Source organism: Panthera pardus, unplaced genomic scaffold (assembly GCF_024362965.1).
Source record: "Panthera pardus isolate Hobbes unplaced genomic scaffold, ASM2436296v1 HiC_scaffold_1, whole genome shotgun sequence".
Taxonomy (NCBI): Eukaryota; Metazoa; Chordata; class Mammalia; order Carnivora; family Felidae; genus Panthera; species Panthera pardus.
Window position 1 is genome coordinate 8,785,103 of NW_026526654.1, and position 22,012 is coordinate 8,807,114.

At 44.4% G+C, this 22,012-nt stretch overlaps 2 protein-coding genes across 2 annotated transcripts in view; both read right to left on the reverse strand.

The window, feature by feature from the left end:
* Positions 1–537: 537 nt before the first annotated feature.
* UPF3A (UPF3A regulator of nonsense mediated mRNA decay) lies at positions 538–21,691 on the reverse strand. Its single transcript, XM_019443803.2, has 10 exons — positions 21,485–21,691; positions 20,380–20,486; positions 18,934–19,040; positions 15,592–15,690; positions 15,357–15,467; positions 11,334–11,389; positions 11,085–11,243; positions 5,458–5,618; positions 3,536–3,833; positions 538–1,489 (listed from the first exon to the last, which is right to left on the reverse strand). Exons 1-10 carry the CDS (start codon positions 21,689–21,691, stop codon positions 1,337–1,339), a joined length of 1,458 nt encoding a protein of 485 aa, XP_019299348.2. The 3' UTR covers positions 538–1,336.
* Positions 20,471–22,012, reverse strand: part of CDC16 (cell division cycle 16) — a 46,854-nt gene continuing 45,312 nt past the window's right edge. The window contains exon 19 of the transcript XR_008423865.1: positions 20,471–20,486. The gene's annotated coding sequence lies outside the window, so the exon portion shown is untranslated. The remainder of the gene's footprint in view (positions 20,487–22,012) is intronic.

A 22,012-nucleotide genomic window follows, 5' to 3' on the forward strand; every position in this document is an offset into this window, starting at 1 on the left:
ATGACCCCACCAGGTCACATAGACCTCACTAAATCACAGCAAGTCCTTTGCCCCCTCCCCCCGCCAAATTCTTGGAGCTCCAGAGTCAAGAGCAAGGGCATAGCAATGCCATGGAATAGACTATATGTCTGACAGACATTTTTAAAATGATAAATGAGTATTCTAAGTTTTTTGATAAATGTTTCATATCTAGAAAGGAATAGATACAACCAGCAAAATTCTCAGATAACTAAAGCTACATTTATTTATTTAAAAAAAATTTTTTTTAAATGTTTATTCATTTCTTGAGAGAGAGCACGAGAGTGGGGAGGGGCAGAGAGAGAAGGAAGACACAGAATCTGAAACAGGCTCCAGGCTCTGAGCTGTCGGCACAGAGCCCGACGTGGGACTCAAACCCACGAAGTGTGAGATCATGATCTGAGCTGAAGTCAGATGCTTAACTGACTGAGCCACCCAGGCGCCCCTAAAGCTACATTTTAAAAAGCAATGTTTTATTATGTAAAATTTGATGTAGGAAAAGTACAACTGGACTTCAAATTCATAGCAACTAAAATTTTTATTTAGTAAGTGGTTCAAAGCATAGTGCCAAAAATACATTAATGTTTAAAAATTTCACTAACATTAAAAAATACTGTAGAACACATAACTGCAGAAAGTTCCAATGAGTCATTTCAAAATAAAACTGCCTCAGACTGTGAAAAGAAAAACCCTAGATGCCATAAGTAAGTTATCCTTGTCCCAAAATAATGCCCTTACGTTGTCTCAGCAACCCTTAAATCACGGTGGTTATACACCATGAGCACATCCATCAAAAGACTGTGAAAAAAGTCAGTGACCACATTGCTAAAAGGGCAATTCTTAAAGCTGTCAGATTTTATACAGTGTTAAGTTCCTATCACAGGGGCTATAACACAATACAGACTTCAGGGAATCTTCAGGACAGATGGCACAGGTGTCTGTATCACCGAGTTACAATGGAATGAGAGCCCTCCCTTCCCCCGAACAATAGCTCACATACTACGTGATATGAATCCCAACAGATCACTTACAAATGTGTAGAACTCAAAGTACAGGTTATTTTGGCTAAATGATACATACTACTTTATACTAAAAATAATAAAATCTATGACAACTTTTCAATTTTTTAAAAGATTGCTTCTTTCTTAAGAATGGTTTCTAGATGTTTCTATGCCACATTTATATTTCTAGTTTCTGATTTCTTTATAAGGAGTAAATTCACTTTGCAGGTTAGATTCAAGGCTGATTTGTACATTTCCAGAATGCCCTCTCTAACCCACAGAATGCCGAATGGAAGGTCCCAAACATATGCGCTGACTCACCCCGCCTCTTCGCTCTTCTGGGAACCCCCCTGTGCTGAATCTTCAGCCTCGTCCCTGTTCCTGCCAGGGCACTCCACAGAAGTTCCCCTACCACCTTCTCGTGCTCGGATGCGAACTCTTGGCTGGTACAGCTGCAAGGCCGGCCGATCCTGCCAGGACAGAGCAGTGGGTTACCCTTCCAAAGGCCAGCAACACAGGAGGGAGTAACTTCTCTACTTCCAGGGTCTGATAACTCTAATTACCTAAAAAAAAATCAACTAAAAATCTGCCTTTTTCACAGCACTATCTCATCTCAGAAACCAGACACTTTGAAGCTAAAAAAAAAAAAAAAAAAAAAAAAAAGCCATGAACAGAAAGACAGTTAATATTTAAAATAACTTGAAAAAAGGTAAAAATTAGTATCTGGGAAAAGGTTACTGTGCAAACCCAGATCTCCCTGGAACCAGCAGAACCACGGCGTCTGCCCTCCCAGGCAGAGGTGAAGACTTACACATTTCAGCCCCTCTAAATTACCAGGCAGGGTGAACACGTGGCCTGAGACAAAGCAAGGCATGGCCCCTCAGCGGCGGCTTTTTAAGGCCATGAACTAAATAATTACTGATGTCTGTAATGAGTGATTTCTATGTGGGTTATTTCTGAACTGCCCCTTCATAGGAAACACCAACCCATCATCTGATTCAAGTCTTAGAGGTGAAGAAACGCAATGATGGTTGAGCAACGTGAATAAGACACTACGGAACTGCTTCCAGATATCAGCACAGTGAGGCCAGGGAAGGACAGAACAGCAGAAGCCAGGTAGCTCTGCCCTGATGGAGAGGAGGAACAACCAAACCCCAGCTCAGGGGAGCTTCCAGCCCCTCAAGGAAGCCTCCTACACTCCTTCTGTGGCCACCTGGGGGCCCAAGGACAGGGCAGCTTGGGTGGGCATATCTGGGGAGGTGTTTCTGCAGGGCCCCACAGTCACTGCCAGGGCACTTAGCAGCCCTTTTCCCCAGTGGAAGCCTGGCCAGGGAGGAGAGTGGCAAAGGCCTTGGCAGGACCCATGGGTGCAGAGAGAAGGGCAGGGTTCGCATGCCACCTCCTGCCCGGGGCCAACACACATGGTCCTGCTCTCACCAGGGCAGCACTGGTGTGCACAGATGGGGGTCAACACTGATACTGAAAGAACATCGTAACCTGCCAGGCCTCGTAAGAAGCAGCCATTATGCACAAGGCGCCTCATTTCCACCACAGCATCACAGAGTTCATGGAGAGGACTCCCAACGCCTAAAGCTGTGCTCCCTGCTGCTACAAAAAAAGGGAGCTGAAAACAAGTGTTCATATAAACACCTCCCACCAAAAAGACCCATGGCTGTTCTGGTGTACCTGAGATTAAGGAAACTAGAGAAACTCCTGGGTGACACAGATGTGATTAGCCAGGGGTGAAGAAGGCTCTCCTCTTGCCTGTGGTTTTGCCTGCCCTGGAAACATTTTAAAAATCAACATCACTAATACCAGCAACACCCTGGGTGACTGGAAGGGAAGGCAGATCTGAGAAAAACAGTCTCAGGTCACACACTGTATGCTTCCACTTACATAGCACTTATATAGCAATGACGAAACCATGCAGACAGCAGACAGTGTCCCTGTCGAGGTTGTGAATGGGGTGGGACGAGGGTGTTCCCCTTGGACACTGGGCGGCCAGGCTGTGGGGGACTCACTGGCACCACAGGGCCTGGCCCTATAGGGAGGGGACCCCATTAATAGTGCTTCTCTACAACAATGTGATCTGAGTAAAAGTTAACCTCAAACTTCTGGGAAAAAAAAAAGAAAAAAGAAAGAAAAGCCGTTTGTTGGTCTAAGTAGGCCACTCCAATCCTGTGTTGACTGTGCACACCTAACTGATGAGTATTTATGAGCCATTTGACCATCTACTAATAATCACTACATTGTTAATCACATAAAAGAAAGCTCCCTGAAGCGTCATGAAATGCAAACTGTCAGGGCAGTGCACTCCCTAAGAGCACAGGACCCAGTGGGGGCAGACTTCCCACTGGCAGAGTGCATGACCCTAAGTCCCCGACACCTACACAGATTTCTCTCTTTGGGCTAACTAAAACAACTTCCGTCTGATAAAGCAGGCATAAAGCCGCAGGTGTGCTGTTTGTGCTTTTACGGCTGATGAATGAAAGATGATCCCAAACAAGCAGAAGAACCTTGTTTCCTGGGCGCTCCATTTTGGCTGCTGGGCCACCTTCACTCCTCTGCTCTTTCCCGGGCCACTCTGCTGCCTCCACAGCGTTGCCACTGTCCTGGCTCCCCTTCTTCCCTCTGTCGGGGGGGCCTCCTTTCCCCCATCTCGGCTCCTCCTCATTTCTCCGCGAAAACGTGTCAAACTCACAGTGAGCTCTCTGCTTTCTACTGTCATCCAAGTGGCATCTTTGTGTTTCAAGGTCTTTTTCTCTGAATCTTCGGTCCAACTCCCTTTGCTCTTCATTGCTCTCATTCTGTGACCTGTGATTCAATTCAAATTATCAGTCACCTCAGGTATACTGCTTGACGAGAACCTGTCTGCCCGTCCATACCGCAAGTTCCAGAAGAGGCGGGGAATACCTCAGTCTGCACATCACCACGCTGCCAAGTGGGCACATAATAGGCATTCAATAAAAAACTGCTAAAAGATGAACTGACAATGGTAACGACAGTATCTACTGTTAAACTTGAATGACAGGTAGGAATAGGCACTGTGGTGAGGAACTATGTATACTTACTTTTCTAACTCTTAGTAACTCCCCAAAGTAGACTAACAACCCCCTTTACAGATAGAGTACCGGAGACCAAAGTGGTCAGGTGACTTTCCTAGGGCCCCAGGTACACATTCATCATGACACAGAGCTGATACTGACAGCCTTGTTTCTGCTTCAAGCATAGCTACAATTAATTGAAATTTACTAATTTTATACATATATCAAACTCTTAAATGAATAGTAAATAAATAAGTGGCTCCTTAGCTCCTTTGCTTCTTAAAGTCCACAACCAACAGGCAAAAGTCCTCACACACTATTTTTGACTTCCCACAAAACAGAAGCAGCAGGACTGCTGGGGAGAAAAAGATCTATAAGCAAAGTGAGAATTCATACCAGAAACATGATGAAAGGCACCGCTATATCATAAGCGATAATAATACAAACACATATAACAGAAACTACAGTCCTAACAGATCACAGATTTCATAATCATGCATAAATTAATTTCATAAACTGAGCAATAAACCGGAATCCCCAAAAAGAGGGAAAAATTTTTTTTTATCACAACTCTTTGTATAAGAAAGACAGTAAGAATACATCGTGACTGGTATGTTTCTGGGCAAATGGCAGCCTAACCCCACAACCCTGCCATCTCACATCCAAGTGCAAATTCACTTCTGGACCCCTTGGAAGCAGAGCAGCCCTGGGATCCAGGAAGCTCCATGGGTGTCCAGATGCAGTGCACGAGCAAGAGCCCTGGGCCAGGGGAACAAGAAGCCCAGACACACGTGGCCCCACTGACTGTGGGGAGGTGACCAAACCCTGAGGACGCTCAGGGGCGAGAGGGAGGGGCTCCTACCTGACAAGGTTCTGGCGGGTCTCTCTGGCCCCCATGCACAATGGGACAGTGTCTGTCCCATTCCACACAAGCCCTGCTCAAGCTCCTTTCGTGAGCCGCATGTCACAAGCACACAGAGAAGTACATGCCCCAAGGACCCCTAGCCTGAGACAGGCAGGGCTAGTGCAATACTGGGATCCACACAGCTGCTGGTCAGATTCCACGGGAGGGCCACAGGGATGGTAACACCAACACAGGAATCCTGGCACTTGGACAAAAGACTGGGAAGGAGATCCTGAAGACCTAAAGAGTGATAACAGGAATCCAAAGGGAGCAAGGACTGGAACGGCTAAGGAACTAGAAGCAGGACATGTTCCTGCTTTGAAGACAGACTTGAGGCTGCAGACGAAATGCATTTACCAAGCCCCTAGCGTGACCCAGAAGAAATAAGGATGTGGGCAAGCATTATCTTGGTAAAACCCGATTCCACAAACAGTTTGAAATACGATAAAGGACACATACGACTCTGACACAGTGACAGTCACAGGCTCACTTTTCCCTGGGCTCCTCCAGCGAGCTCCCCAAGGGCATGGGCTTCCGGACAGCACAGCCAGGACAGGACTCCTGTTCTCCATCTCTAGTATCCATTTCCTCTCCTCTTTCTTTTGGCTTCTCAGTGGTTGGTTCCTCTCCCTTTTCTGGTTTCTTAAGAAGCTAAGAAATTATAATGTCAGTAAAATATCACTTTTAGAATATGGTATAAACGAAGCTGTTTAAAAAAAAATTAAAAACATAAAGCAACATTGAGCACAAGTGTTTGAATAGCAAACAATGTAAGCTAAAGGTACAGCAACCAGGTTTTTGGTTAAATACGGGAACAGTCAGTCAACGAAATACCATCGTTATGAACAACGATTTAGGACGGCTGATGTGAGAAGACACGCATGCTGACACAACAAAAGAATGCTACAGAACTGAACGACCTGGTCTCTATGTTTACACACACACAACAACAGCTGTAAGGCTGGCAACGCTGTTAACAGTGGTGTCCAGGTGGTGGGACTGAAATGATCTTTTCTTGTATCAACAAGTTCTGTTTTTTTCCAAAATTAACAAGTATTGCTTTTGTAACGAGGAAAAAAAGCATTGTTTAAAATGCTGCATTATACTGATGACTTTTAGAATAGTTTAGACTTTTCAGAACACTTCCTACTCTTTCTTGAATCAGCCTGAGCAGGCGGCTGTCGTGGAATTTGGGCCCTCCTCGCTGTTCTCTGTGTAGTTTACTCTTTGAAATTCAACTGCCACAGGCAAGTCAGTTTATAAACAAAAACAGAAGGTACACTTCTGAGAATTTTTTTCTAACTTGAAAAAGTGAACGTATTTTAAATTGCACTACAGCAAAATGACACACAGGTAAGTTTCAACTACATGAGTTCATTTAAGAAGAAAACAGGTAAAATGTGAGGCCAAGCACTGGAAGTTGCAGTACCTTACATAGTCTTCTCCTGTCTGTGGGCTCTATGAATTGACACATTTTCTTTCACATATCTATTGACACATTTTTAACTAAAAAAGCATTACATGCTGGTCCTAGAAGTAAACCACAGGGAAGTACAACAGTTTATGTTCCTGCCCATCCATCCAATGAATAATTTAGTGCACCTACGAATCGTTTTTACTTGCAATACTTCTGAAACCAAATGTGTGGTGTCTTTTCCAAAACCATTTCCCAACTCTCAACACAGACTGATATCCTACAATTCATTTCAGTTTTGACACCACCTAGTTGCAATTAATGTCACACCCCACAAAACTGTTCCCACTTCAGATGCCAGTCAAAAGTCCCAAGTTGCCACTAGCACCTATGACTGACTGGCTATATATTCAGGGGTTCTTGAATGAGAACAACTTGTGGAACTCAGCAAAACTTCACAGGAACTAGGTCACTGGATTATTACAAAGGACACAGTGCAGGGATGGCTAGACTAGGTCACTGAATTACTACAAAGGACACAGTGCAGGAACTAGGTCACTGGATTATTACAAAGGACACAGTGCAGGGACGGCTACACTAGGTCACCGGATTATTACAAAGGACACAATGCAGGAACCAGGTCACTGGATTATTACAAAGGACACTGCAGGGACAGCTAGACTAGGTCACTGGATTATTACAAAGGACACAGTGCAGGAACTAGGTCACTGGATTATTACAAAGGACACAGTGCAGGGACGGCTAGATCAAAGAGGTGTTCCGTGCAAGGTACGGGGGAATGGCTCAGAGCCTCCAGGCCCTCTCCATCAGCAGAACCCTCCTGCACCTTGATGTGTTCACCAGCTTGGATGCTCTCTGGACCCCATACTTTAGGGAACTCTATGGAGGCTCCACTACATGTCCACAAATGATTAAATCATTGGTGGCTGGGGACTGAATTCAATCTCCAGCCCTCTCCCATCTCTTGAGGTCACAGGGCTGGCTGAGTGTTCCAACCCTCTAATCACACCCAGTCTTTCTGACAATCAGCTCTTATCCTGAAGCTACCAAGGCCTCAGCCAACCTGTCACCTCACTGGCACAGAGAAGATGCTCTTATCACTCCGGGGGTTGCAAGGGTTTTAGGAGCTATGTGCCAGAACTAGGGAAAAAGTCCTTGTGTTAGGTGTTAGGAATACAGTTGTGAGTAAGAGACAAGTGCCCACGGTGAAGGAATCCACAGTACATTCTAGCTGAGGCAGTGGTGGCCATGGGGGGGAGGGGGAGAACGGTGTACGCAGTGACAAAATAGAAAAAGTGAACCAGATAATCTTAGATGGTGTGAAATGCTACAAACAACTAATAGAACAGAAAACACACACACACACACACACACACACACACACACACACACACACAAATCCCCAGAGAGATGTGGGGTGAGAGTAAGAGCAGGAATGGGTTCTCAAGGGGGTCATGGAGGGACTCTCTGTGGAGGTTAGACATGAATAGAGACCAGATAATGAGAACGAGACACTTAAGAGAAACTGTAAGTCTTGGGGGAAACTCCCAGTAGAAGGAAGCAAGCAGAGGCCTAAGGTGAAACCAGAGGGAGGAGGAGACAGAGAGGCAGGAGATTCAGGGAGGTGGGGGAGGGAAGAGGGAGGGAGGGGAGAGGAAGGAGGAGGATGGAGGGAGGAGGAAGAAGAGGGGAAGAGGGAGGCGGGGGAGGGAAGAGGGAGAGGGAGGAGGAACAGAGGCCAGGTCTTGCGTGCTTCCACGAAGTCCACCTTGGTTTTTAATAAGCTTTGTAGAAAAGATCACACAACTAATAACGTCATCTATTGTCCACAACTTGTGTACTCAGGAATTGTATTTGTAACTTTGTATTGTATTTCTAACTTCCTACTTCAGCTTAAGCTCATCACCTAGTTTTAGAGTCCTCAGAGGAAAATAAAAACAGCTGGGTTGCTTTCCTTGTATCACAGTTTCCTTTATGTTAAAAATAGCCTGAGGATATCTCTCTGCATCTGTATTTTTATTATATTAATAAACTCTTTTAGCATTTCTTCACTGATTTTATTTTTCAGGTTACAAAAGAATTTTAACTCTCCAAATGATTCTTAAGTCAGAAATCCTGAAAATGAGCACAGATGCTCATTAAAGGCAAACCTTGGGCGTGGCTGTGGGTAATCAGGTCTAGACACCAGACACTCCCCTAAGGACACAGGCTTGATTACCTATGCCATTGTGGTCTAACCTGCCACCAAGATTTTGTTTTACCAGATTTGAACAAGAATAACCCTTTCTCTTGCTTTCTTTATGTTTTGGCTCCTTTTTTTCTACAGGAAGGAACATATGTTTACTTTAGTGATATAATTTTGTTTTTTATTTCTTTGACTTATTTTGGACTCTAATTCCATAATTTTTTTTTTGTAAATTTTTTTTTAATGCTTATTTATTTTTGAGAGAGAGAGAGAGAGAGAAAGAGAGAGAGAGAGAGTGTGAGCGGAGGAGGGGCAGATAGAGAGGGAGATACAGAATCCGAAGCAGGCTCCAGGCTCCGAGCTACTAGCACAGAGCCCGAGGCAGGGCTCAAACTCACGAACTGTGATATCATGACCTGTGCCAAAGTCGGATGCTCAACCGACTGAGCCACCCAGGCGCTCCTAATTCCATAATTTAAAATGTAAAAGTAAAATGAATGCTACATTCCAAATACTTTAAGCCTTACTTAAAATTACAACTGAAATTATAAGCTACAAGTGTCATTATTCCTGAAAAACTCTCAGCACTACTGACAAAAGTACTTTTGAGAGTGTAAAGATTAGGCACTGGGTTAGCTATGATTCCATGTTTAGAAAGATAAATGAGAAGGTTAGATAATATTTCCATATCGGTGGCCACAAAATTTCTATTAAACGTATATCTATTCGGTGCCTGGCCATGACAGAACTGAATTTCTGTCAGGATTAATGCTTAAGGTTTCTCCGTAATATTAAGGTTTCATTTTATTGATTACCTTTCCAGGGCTGTTGATTTATGCTGTTGGAGATGAAAAGTTTGTTACAGGAAGTCTATCTGCTACAATTTTGTTGGGAGACTTGTGTGTTCACTAAAACTACAAGGACGAATGAAAAACACGACCTCAGAGTTGTTTCCTGAGGAATACCCTGGTTTTGCTATGTCCTTGCTGACGGAGGGGGAATGAACGTGTTTATTTGATAGTCTTGGCTGGGTTCCTCAATTTCATCAATGCTATCAGATTAGGAGATACTTTCTGTGGGACAATCAGTTCCCCATTCATCTTGCCCATCCAGGTGCTGTCTTTGCAGCAAATGTGCTCGAGGGACATGACCTGCCCCACACCTTTCATCTAGATAAGGTTTTCAACACTGCCTTTAAACTTCAAGAGAGACACCTGAAGAAACAGTCTTTGGAAATTACTCCTTAGTGCTGTTCATCAGATACTTCTGGTTCTCCTCCTAGTGCTTCCTAAACATGCCCCCAACCTGAGGTTAGGTACCGCCGTGTGACTTGCTTTGGCCAGTGAAACGTGGGCAGAAGAGAAACATGGGCATACGACCTGCAGCATCACACGTTCCTGCCTGGTCATAAGGGCTGTGGAAGCAAATGCCAAGGTGCAGCCTTGGTCGCCGGGTCCTGGGCAGTAACGGTAAGTGGTGACCGACAGCCACAGCCCGCCACCAACAGACTCCTTGCGTGAACTGGTGTGAGGCTACCTGTTCCTGCAGCAAACCTAGCCAGGCCTCAAGGATACACACGGTTGTGTGTTTTTGTACAAGTTTTGTGAAGAAATTGTTCCCTTCAGCCAGTGAGCCTCATGTGACCACCTACAGGAGAAACTGATTTAGAAGCAAAGGCCTAGAAAAAGCCTCGCCTTCCTTAAAGAACTGGCCTGTTTTTCCTTCATGGATAATGACACTGTTTCTGATCAAGCATACCAGAAACCAGTCTATTGCTCAATTATGGTGACTGTGATCTCTTCCCCATCCTTTCCCTTTCTACTCTATCTTCCCCCAAGTCCTGATCTTTTCTTTTTCTGATATAATTTTAATGAATCCCTATAAAGCATCTCAAACCCTTTGTGCAATGAGGGGAGGTGCACATTAGGTTGAAGTCTAGGATTAATAAGGTCATCTGAGCAGAAGACTAAGAAGTAAGGGCTGGCTCAAACTGGGGCAACATATTTTACACTGGAAAGACCTCCTTCTGTGCATGAAGCCACCCTTCCATATGAATGCATCAGTCAAAGGAGAAATTGGGCAAGAGAGTAGAAACATTGCTGCTCCTGCAAAGAAAATGGTAACACCCAACACCAGGAGTGAGCCCTCATCTAGAAAGGCCAGTGCACATGGGGTCAGTGGTTTCCAAACATGTACGTTTTAGTCAGGAAGTCTTCTCTCTGATGGAAACGTAAGCAGAAGCCCCAACTCTGACATGTAAGTGTGGGGCTCCGCTGGGTGGTCCTTCTCCACCTCCCCCACAGCATGCCCAAGGAACCCCCAGGGCTCAGGGAACACAGTTTGAGAACCACTGCTGTATCGCAGAGAAATGGAACTATAATAGTAAGAGACAAGGCTGAAAGTTTCCTTACAAGTAGCAAGAGCTAAACACCTAAAAGGCGTGCCTGTAGCAGAACTACTTTTGGAAAAACGAAAGGAGAGGTCCCCTCAAGATTACCTTAATCCTTACTTCTCTCTCTGCTGTTCTCTTCTGTTTGTCTGCTTCTTTTCTCTTACACCTCTCCTCGTCTCTCTTTTTTCTCTTTTCTTCTTCCCGTAAGCGCTTCTTCTCCAGCTCCCTCCTCCTTCGCTCTTCTCGCTTCTCTTCTCGAATCCTCTGAAGACGTGGAAAAGCATGTGTATAAATTGTCTGCACGAATGTGGCAGAGACAGGAAGGATATTTATCAGGTAAAAAGGTCAACCTACCTGCTTCTCTAATTTTCTATTTCTAATATATTCCAAAAGAGGTGTGGTTCTTCTAGCTAAAACACAAAAATTCGAATGTAGTATTTAACTCTAAAATATGATTTCTTTCCTTTATTTTAAATACTTGTTTTCAATTTAATCCTTAAATAATCAGGCTGGCTCAGTAGGCATAGCGTGCAACTTTTGATTTGGGGGTTGGAAATTTGAGCCCCACGTTGAGTGCAGAGATTACTTAAAAATAAAATATTTATAATAAATAAACGAATACAATTTAGATGTGCACACATTGTACCTGGAGAAATTCCTATTCCAGCACTATAAAATCACATCATCTGGAGGCACTGACAACTCTACACACAGTAGGCAACGAACTCCTGATTCTTAAGGGAGGCTTCATGTTACTCACAAAGACGCCATAAAAGCAAAAAAGAAAAATGAGTACAATGGATTAGACTTCCTGAATGCTACGAGTATCTTCACATTATTTTTTTTAAGTTTATTTATTGGGGGCGGGGGAGGGGGGTGGGCAGAGAGAGAGAGAGAGAGAGAGAGAGGGAGAGAGAGAATCCCAAGCAGGCTCCATGGTGTCAGCATAGAGCCCAACACAGGGCTCGAACTCACAAACCGTGAGATCATGACTTGAGCCGAAATCAAGAATCAGACGCTTAACTGACTGAGCCACCCAGGCGCCCAAGTATCTTTGCATTTTTGCGGATATTTTAAAACATTACATAGCCCGCTGATAGATTCACTGATTCAACATATATTCTGGGAGTTTCTTCCTTTTCTGCTCTCTAGACAATGATTTTAAGCAATGTGGATTCTTGTGATTTCTCATGATATACACTCTACAAACCAGAATAACCAGGTGTAAAAGTTTAGACAGTGACACTGCCCCCCACCCCATGGCATTTTATCTAAGCAGCACTAGCCACCCAGGAATGAACCTCTCCATAAACTCAAACCTGATCCTCAGTTTTCATGCCCTGGACCTGTCTGACCTAACCTGAAATTTGGTTCCCATTTGTGGCAGGCCTCCGGGCATAGCCTCTCAAAGGGATTGCTTCTGAGAAGCATGTGTTCCCTATGGCAGTGGCTGTGGATGCAGGTGGGAAGGCAGAAGATGGTTTGGGTCTATGCTACAGCTCTTTCAAGATCTAAGATTAAGTGAGGGAAGAAAGAATCCCTGGACGCACTTGAAGGCTGGCCAAGACATACATTTCCAGAATTCTAAGGATCAGGAATTAATCATAAATTCTACAAGAAAGCCCCTGGGCAGGGGTTCTTACCTTGGAATTAAAGACTCCTGAACACCGCAACATAATATACCAATGGCTTCTGCCAAGAAAGCTTTGCCCTGGATTCAGGACTGTGCAAATGCCCACGTTTCATCATAAGTACGGGGGCCAAGAAGAGCCCATTTCCTCCCTGGGTGGCTCCTGTGTTAACCATGAACTCTGGCTCAGGATGAGCACAGCCAATGCCCTTTGTAATAGGCAATCACCTCAAATAGGGAGGATCTGCTCTTCACCATGGGAGTTCTGGACTTGTCAGCAAAGAGCAGGACCAAGATCTCCCTGGGTAGGTGGGGGAGCTAACACCGAGATCCCACCTGCCTTCCCCCTTCTACAAACACCTCCCTTGTTACCCCAAAGGATCGATATGAAGGGTACATGAGACCCTGGATAAGAAAGTGCTTTACAAACCACAGAAATGTATCATTTGTTAAACAAGGTGCATGGCCATGTAATATAACACTAACTTATCCAACAGCATGACTCTCACCACTCACAGAGAGCTGTTCCATTCTAGGCACTGTCACCACCACCTGGCAGCAGGGATGCTAAGGCTCAGGTGTGGCCACACAGCTGCTAAGTCTTAGGGCTGGAACCTGAGCCCAGGTCTGTCCGCTCCACAGACCCTGCCATGCCACCGCACTAACCTGCAACTTCAGAGGGATTTAATATTTCCATTTAACCCTCATTGCTCAGACTAGATCATAAGAGTCCACTGAAGGCCAAAATCGAAGAAAAGAAAAAGGCAATCTGCCATGAATTGCCTGATTAAGATTCAAACTTCAATGGGCACAGATTCTGAATCACACTTACTCATTCAGTAAAACACTATGATCACCTACTGTACACCAGGAACAAGGTGAGGGGCTGGGAATGGGAAAGGATGTCCCCCTTGTGTGGGAGGGTGGCTGGAGCAGCTGGATGGTGTGTGTCTGGCCACCAAGGCCTGCCTCAAAACTATCCACCAGTGGAAGCTCCTGGTCCTTTTCTGTGGGTACCCTGTACAAAGGCTTTTATAGCAAAGTAGGAAAGAAATGATAGTGGGGGGGTGGGGGACAGGGCAAGTCCTGTAAATTTTTAATTTGCTTCTTTTCTAAGCTCTTCCTAAATTTAACATGCTCTACAGTGAGATCTCAATTTGCCTCCAGTAAGTTTCCTTCCCCAGTTTGCCCCAGGTCAGTGATGGTGCCCCCATCCACTGATCTGTTTGGGTAAAACTCCTGGGGGCCTGGATTCTTTCTGTTTCCTTTCTTCCCACACCCAATCCACCAGAGCTTATGTGGACTCTGCTGGCTAGCACAAGCAGCCCTCCCTGGACTGGAGCAAAGCCTCCCCACTGGAAGCCCAATGTCTTCTCAGGGCATCCACAATCCATCATGTATGGAGCGACGGGGAGAACTAATCAAGCCACGCCACTCCCTCAATGGTCTCCAGCTGTCTCTCCAATAAACTCCGAACCTCTCACTCACCTGCCTCTCCAGCCGCTCCGCCTGAGGCCCACCCGTGTACCAAGCACACAGGCATGTATCCCACTCCTATGGGCCCGCAGCTCAGCTCCCAGCTCTCATCTCTAGTCCCCTCTTCTCCCACCTCTTAGCATGGCTGCTCTCAGCTCAAATGTGGACTCAGAGGGTCTTTCCCACTCAGGATTATTTCACCACATCGTGGCACTGCCCCATGAAGATGCCCTGGCTTGAAGCCTGGTTATTTTTCGGGTGTTTACTGCAGTCTTGCCCATGAGCAGGGCAGCTACGTGATGGCCGTGGCCATGCTCACTCCCTACTCCCAGTCAACATGTGCTGACCAAAAATGAGCAAATGTACCCTAAGCACATCTTTACAAATATTTGCTTTAGTGATTAAAAATCTTTTGAGCCACACATTAAATCAGCTGTTACAAAACATAAACCTTCATTACTTGACTAATGAAGACCATTTCAAATGTTAACCTCTCTTACTACTTTCCTCAACAAACATTTACTGAATACCTAACCTTGTCTAACCATGTACTACTGGGACCACCAATATGAAAATACGGTTCTACTGGGGGGGAGGGTGGGGAGAGATGGGTAAATAAAAATGTAAACTATTAACAGGGCAATCATCCCGTTCTAGACATCTTGATGGGCAAGTGGGACACAGCCACAGGGAGGGATAGAAGAGCAGGGGCGAGTGGGAGCAGACAGCAAGGGAGACACCAGGTAAGTTTACAACCTGCCACCAGGAGATAGCCATTTCTAAAATATGCTGCTTGCAAAAAAGGGCTGAAGCCTGATTCAAAGCAGACTGTGCTCCGGATGGGTTTATCCACTTGTCTGCTTGCTCTCTCAGAGCGCTTGGTATTTTCTGAACAGTAACAACATGGCCTCACACTTGGGCAAAGCATCTCATCTCTAGGACTGCTCTTGAGAAAGATGACTGACTTCAATCTTGAGACACAGCACTCCCTCCCTGATGTAGCAGGTACAGAGCACTCCACAGTCTTCTTTACTGCTCGTCTGGAAGCATCGTAACTGTCAACAAAACGCCTATGACTGGAAGTTCTGGTGCTCTCCATCAACAGACACGCAGAAATATTTTCACGGGTTGCCATCCTTTTGTTACAACTGGAAAACATTCTACATTCCTGCCAAGCCTGCCATGAGCGTGTATTTTTAAATACTCATGAAAAAGAAATACAAGCTTTGTAGGTACACGTCTCAACAAATAGAAGAAATGAGCAAACAGACCAATAAGCTCTCTTGTCTTTGCCTCCATGTCTCCCAGAAGAGTTTCAGGACTGGCATTCGTTTTCTCTTCCTCCACACAGTAAGTTTCCAAAAACTTCTTGTATTCTGGATCTGTAAATTTAAAAAGAAAAATGGAAAATAAACATGCTCCTCCCCATATCTGGTAGACGAATTATATCTGATCAGTGTATTTGATTTGGCAGTTTCCTAATTCAGCCTTTGTAAAAGGACTCACCATCTTCAATGCTTCCGGTTTTGGCATCTTTTTTCTTTAGCTTCTTTTTGGCTATCTTCTGGAATGGGGCAAACTCTACCACTGCAGGATATTCTAGGCCTGTATTAGAAACAAATTGCAAAAGCCATTCTGAAATTCCACTACATTCATTTTAGTAAATAACGTTTGCTTTCTTAAAGACCGCATATAACAATGACAATGTTAACTGTTTTAACTATATTTCGAGCAACCATAACCTTAGCATGTCAAACTCCAGACATGAACAAAGGACGAGCATTTATTTATCAAATAAAATGATTTTTCATGTGTTAGTAGTGGTTACAAAACTGAATGCATTCAAAATTCATCAAATGGTGAATTCTACATTAACTCAATGTTAATAAACTCTCTCTTTCCCACTGAAGAGTTTATCGTGGAGTACCTTTAAATACATTTCTTAGTCACATTTAAATTTCTTCTAATTTTAAAAGGTTAATGCCATTATCAATCTGTTATGTGAGTTCAAGGGAATTACTCTGCTTACAAGAGACACTTGACTAAAAGAGGGGCTTCGAAGGGTGTGCACAATAATCAGACAGGGTTTGCTTCAAACAGGAATGTTTACAATGAAAGCCATGAGAAACTGACTTGGTCATTATGTGCGGGGGGGAAAAACATACCAAGAAATGTTCACCAAGATAACCTGCTATACACTTAATCAACACATGGAACACTTTCATGTTGGTACTAAATTCACTGAGTAATCACCTTCAGCCTCGTCAGGAATGGTCACGTGACTATGATATTGCAACTCTTATTATCTGAAAGATATTTCGATGCTAACCCAAACTATCCAGGAGAAAGTCAAGAACCAGGAGGAGAGCAGGGCTTTGGACAGAGAGGAACAATGTCTCATTCACTGCTCCATCAACAATGCCTGGGACATAGATAGTTATTAAATAGGAGTTGACACACTTCCTGATTTCAAAGCTTATTACAAACCTACAGTAATCAAAACAGTATGGTATTGGGGCACCTGAGTGGCTCAGTCAGTGAGCATCTGACTCTTGATTTTGGCTCAGGTCGTGATTCCAGAGTTGTGGAATCAAGCCCCACCTTGGGCTCTGTTGAGCATGGAGCCTGCTCCAGATTCTCATTCTCTCATTCTCTCCTTCTCTCTCTCTCTCTTTCTTTCTTTCTTTCTCTCTCTCTCTCTCTCTCCCCTCCTTGCCCCTCTTCCTCACTCACACGTGCTCTCTCTCTAATGGGGAAATTGGGGAGATGACATTCAATGGGGAAATGACAATCTTCTTTAACAAATAGTGCTGGAAAAACTGGATAACCACATGCAAAAGAATGAAGTTGAACTCTTACCTAGTATCATAGACAAAAGTTAGCTGAAAATGGATCAAAGACCTAAACATGACACTTAAAACTATAAAACCCTTGGCAGAAAACATGGAGTAAAAGCTTGACATTAGATTTGGCAATGACTTCTTAGATATGACACCAAAAGTACAGGCAACTAAAATAAAAAAAGAAAAATTGGACATCACATTAGAAACATCAACAGAATATAATATATGTGCTGCCAAAGCAAGCACTGAAACATCAACAGAATATAAAGACTACCTATGGAATGGGGAAAAAAAATCATATATCCAATGAGGGGTTAAGATCTATAATAACAAAAATTTTACAATTTAACAAGAAACAACTCAATTTAAAAATGGGCAAAGAAATTGAACATCCCTCCATTTCTCTTCCTCCAAAGAAGACATCAGCAAACACACAAAAAGATGCCGACATCACTAAGCATTAGGGAAATGCAAATCAAAATCATAATGAGATACTGCCTCATACCCGCTAGGATGTCTGTTACCAAAAAACCCCAGAAAACAACAATTGCTGGCAAGGATATGGAAAAACTGGAACCCTGTGCACTATCAGCAGGAAGAGAAAATAAGCAGCCTCTACAGAAAACAGTAGGGCAGTTCCTCAAAAAATTAATACTATAATTATAATATGATCTAACAATCCCACAATGGTATCCACCCAAAAAAACTGAAAGCTGGGTGTCCAAGAGATACTTGCACACCATGTTCACAGCAGCACTGTTCACAACAAAGAGCTGGAAGCAACCCAAGGGTCCACTGAAAAATGGATAAACAAAATGTGGTACACACACAGCCAAATATTACTCAGCCTTAAAAAGGAAATTCTGACACCTGCTACAACATGGGTGAACACACTGAGGACACCAGGCTATATGAAGTAAGCCAGGCACAAACAGAGAAATACTGTAAGATTCCACTTATAGGAGGTATCCAGAGTAGTAAATTCATAGAAACAAAACACAGAAAGGTGGATGCCAGGGGCTGGGGGTGGGGGAGGAGAGGGGAGTTATCTAACAAGTACAGAGTTTTCGTTTTACAAGATCAAAAGAGTTCTGGAAGTGGGCTGCACAACAGTGTGAATGTACTTAACACTACTGAACTGTGCACTCAGGAAAGACTAAGATGGTAAATCTAGTTTTGCGTATCTTACCATAACTTTTTAAAAACTAAAGGAAAAAGGCACTTGAACAAACAAGCATTTAACACAAATGTCAAATAGTTCAAGCATTAAATTTGTTTTTGCTCAAAGAAAAGAATCTCTTGGCCTAGTCACTCTTTGAGGGTTTCTTGCTCCCTCTCAGTGGAGGAGAAAACACTTATCAGTAGTGCGGTGGGTGGAGTGGGAGGAGGCTGGCTGGTGAAAGGTGTACAGAGAATATGCTGATACAGGTGTACAGACTTGATTGCAGTGGACACAACAGTTGACAGTCTGACAGGAAAGGAGGACAAAGGGAGGACCCAAAAGTACAGAGAACTGGGACCGTTTAGAGTAGAGATAAATATCATGGTCTCAGCGGGCAGCTGTTCAACAGTGAGAAAGTGATGTTCGTTACTACAATCCCCATCCCCCATGACATAATCCAGACATGTATGATTAAAAAAGTTCTCTGTTTAAGACATAGATATAAGTGAATAATATAAATTAAAAGACTTATATTGAATATGAACAAAGCAATTCAGTTTTGGTACAAAAGAAAGTGAAGCTCACTTATCCAGGAAACTCATTTATATGAAAAACTTCACTCTCTGATAATACACAAATAGATTACAAAGACTTGCCGGAGTTCTTTGGTTTACACATAATTTCAATTTTCAACACAAGCACATAACCACAGTAACACAATAAAAATTTATGAACTTATTTTAAGTCGGTATCTGAGAACTTAATTACAGTTCACAAACATTCCAGCAAAACATAATTAATGTAGTTAGAGATTATAATAGTTTAAAAAGCCAACAATCGAACCTTTACTGTCAATGAAGATATATCCATCAAAACGATCTCTAAAAAGAAGGATGTCATCAGGATTTCTAAAATTAATGTATGCTCTTGAGTAGAGATGAGGATAAAGACTGAAATAAAAGATAACAGTGAAAACTGTTAGCAAAAAAATGCAAGGCTTCTTTAATTTTGATTTTCTTTTCCTTTTCTAGATGCAACAAACTATTTCAAATAAAACCTTTATGCCAAAGAATCACTTCTCTTTTAATTACAATAATCTGGTTTATTCTTTAGCAAAAAAAACAAAAAAACAAAAATAAACAAAACATTACCCGAGATCTTTTTAATAACTTGGGAAAGACACTTAAGGTCAGTTTCTCTATTACACAAAACCAGGGTTAAAATAATGGTCTTCCGAGGTTGAAAATCACAGGCAAAGTTATTTAAAGGTTTTCCTTAGTACACACGATGATGTAATACAACCTAATCATGATTCATTCACAGTTGAAAACGTTATATTTACAAGATATTCTTCACTGATGACCACTTTTACGTATGTTAAAGGGATATTAATTGTAGCACATGGTATGGGGACTATAGAAGAACTAACTCTTTCTCCTTGATCTCACAACTACCAATTTCCTTCATAGGCAGGAACTTTCAACCCCATTTCACAGACATGAACACTGAGGCCCAGAGAAATTCAGTATGTGCAAGAGGTGCAGCTAGTTAAAGATAGGACTATGATTCAACCTGAGTCGCTCTGAGTCCGGTGCCTGTCCTTTAATGGTACCAGTTTTCTTAAAGGTTAGTCATCTGAAAATCATCTATTTTTTTAAAACCAAATCTATATTTACCTGTGATATTTTTCTTTGAATGGACTGGCATTTTTAACTTAAATGTATTTATTCAGAAGGAAAGTTTATATGGCTACCATAACAAACTCATGGCACTCATGACACTGAAGATAAAAAGGATAACAATGATAATAAAGGTAATAATAAAAACAGTGAAAAATCACAAAATTCTAGCTGAACTATCACCCGTTGAAGGTCTAACATGAGGTCTGCTCTTTCATTGTTAATAAAAAGAAAATCTAGAAGTGTGAAAGTGTTGTCAGAGCCACCTTACTACCAAGATGTAAAAGAGAATCAAAAAAGATATAACCTGGCAGGTGTGAGGTGGGGACAGGGGTCTCAGTGATTTAAGGGAGCACAAGTCGGTTTCTGGGGGCTGGAATATTGTTTCTGTCTCTGGTGTTTGTTCTCTTTAGACTATGGTGGTGCTAGTAGAATGTAATGATCTGCCTACTTGGAAACAATTTGCAGAAATAAAGGTCTGCACTGATTTCTGAGTACATGTAGGAAAGAAGATGGAAATAAACATAGCTTTCATCATCTATAATAATCTTAATCTCTCACCAAGTGACAAGACCTCCCAGCTTCTTAATGTTGGTAAGCAGCTTCTCACCTGAAATCGGCAGTAAAGAACTCAAAGTAATCATGTGCCGGCAGTGGGTGTAGCTGCTCTTCCAGCTGCTCCTTGGTGAGGCTGGGAGGAAGCCGCCGGATGACCACCTGTAGAAAGGACTCTGGGTGGGTTTTGTTTCACTATCATTGCCTCAATAATTTGAATGTCACCTGTGTTTTGGTTCAGAAGGAGATCTCAACCAGGAGTCCAGCAGAAACACACATTTTAAAGCTAAGAAATACATGCATGGAGAACATGGCTGTCAAAAGGGTAATGAGGGCTGACTAATCTAAACGGAATCAGTAAGGTCAGAAAAAGGGGTGCATAAAGCAGCTCCTTTTCAGGAAACCAGACAACTCTTGGCATGACGCTTACTGTCCATGCCCGAGTTGAAAAATAAAACCTCCGCCTACATTCTCCCTGCACGCAGAGCAACAGCAACTCTAACAGCCCGGCGGTGCACCGGTTCTTCCTGCCAAGGGACCTCCGCCTGCGATGCGCACTTGTCGCCCCTGCCCGCAGTATCCTCCCGCCGCCCTCCCTGGACAGGACCGGACCCTCGCCGAGCCGCCCCCTCGCATCGCCCGGGCCGAGGACAGAGCCTCCCCGTGGCCCAGCATCTCAGCGTGGCAGCCCCAATCGGAAACAACACAGGCTGAACGCACTCTTCTTCCTCCTTCCATATCAGAAAAGGCCGCGTTTGGCGGAACGGGAAACGGTTCCAGCTGCACGTCGTCCCCGCCTCCCCCAACCGCTGTCCGCGGTGCTGAAGCGGCTGGCCCAGCCCGGACCCGCGCTCCCAGAACACGCCGCGCGTGGCATCACCTCCTCCCACCACTCCAAACCCTGAGCCCGCCCCATCTTCGCTCAGACCATCCCTCTTCTCGCGAGGTTTGCCTGCCCAACCCCGTTCCCGCAGCCCCTCGCCTCCGCCCACCCACCTTTCTTAGCCCCACCCCTCGAGACCACCCCAACCATTGGCCCCACCCCCGCCACGCTGAAGAGCATCCCTCTTCTCCTCGCGAGGTTTGCAGGGACGCCCTCGCCTCTCCTGTTGAAGACCCTCCTCCTCTCGCGAGGCTTATCTGTCCCGCCCCTTCCCCACCTTGCTCAGGACCGTTTTCTTCTCCTCGCGATGTTTGCAAGTGCCGTCCCCGCAAACGAAGAACGAGGCTGGTGGCGCCTCGGGTTCTCGCCGCGGCGACTCCCGGCGGAACTGGACTTCCACGGCCGACGGCTTCTCCCTCCCGCTCGGGCCCCGCGCAGCAACGGCAGCCCCTGGGCCTCCGGCCCCCTCCTTCTCTGAGCGCATCTCGCACCCGCCGCGGAGCCGCCTCTACCTCCTTCCCAGGGCGAAACCTCGCGAGAACTGGGACGACACCGCCCCTTCTCCCTCCCCCCGCTCCCCCGACCCATGATGCTCCACGTCCAGCATGGCATCCTTCTGTCCCAGGGGACTCAACCTGGTAGTGCCGCGGGACGTAAAGCCGAGGTGGGCCCTGGCAGCCCGGGTAGGTCTGGGACGGCAAGGGGTCGAAAGGCCTCTCCCAGTAGCCAGTCGGCGGGAAATTAGGGACCAGAGCACGTTTGGCTAAGTGTTCCTGAGAATTACATACACGTGCTTCACATTTTA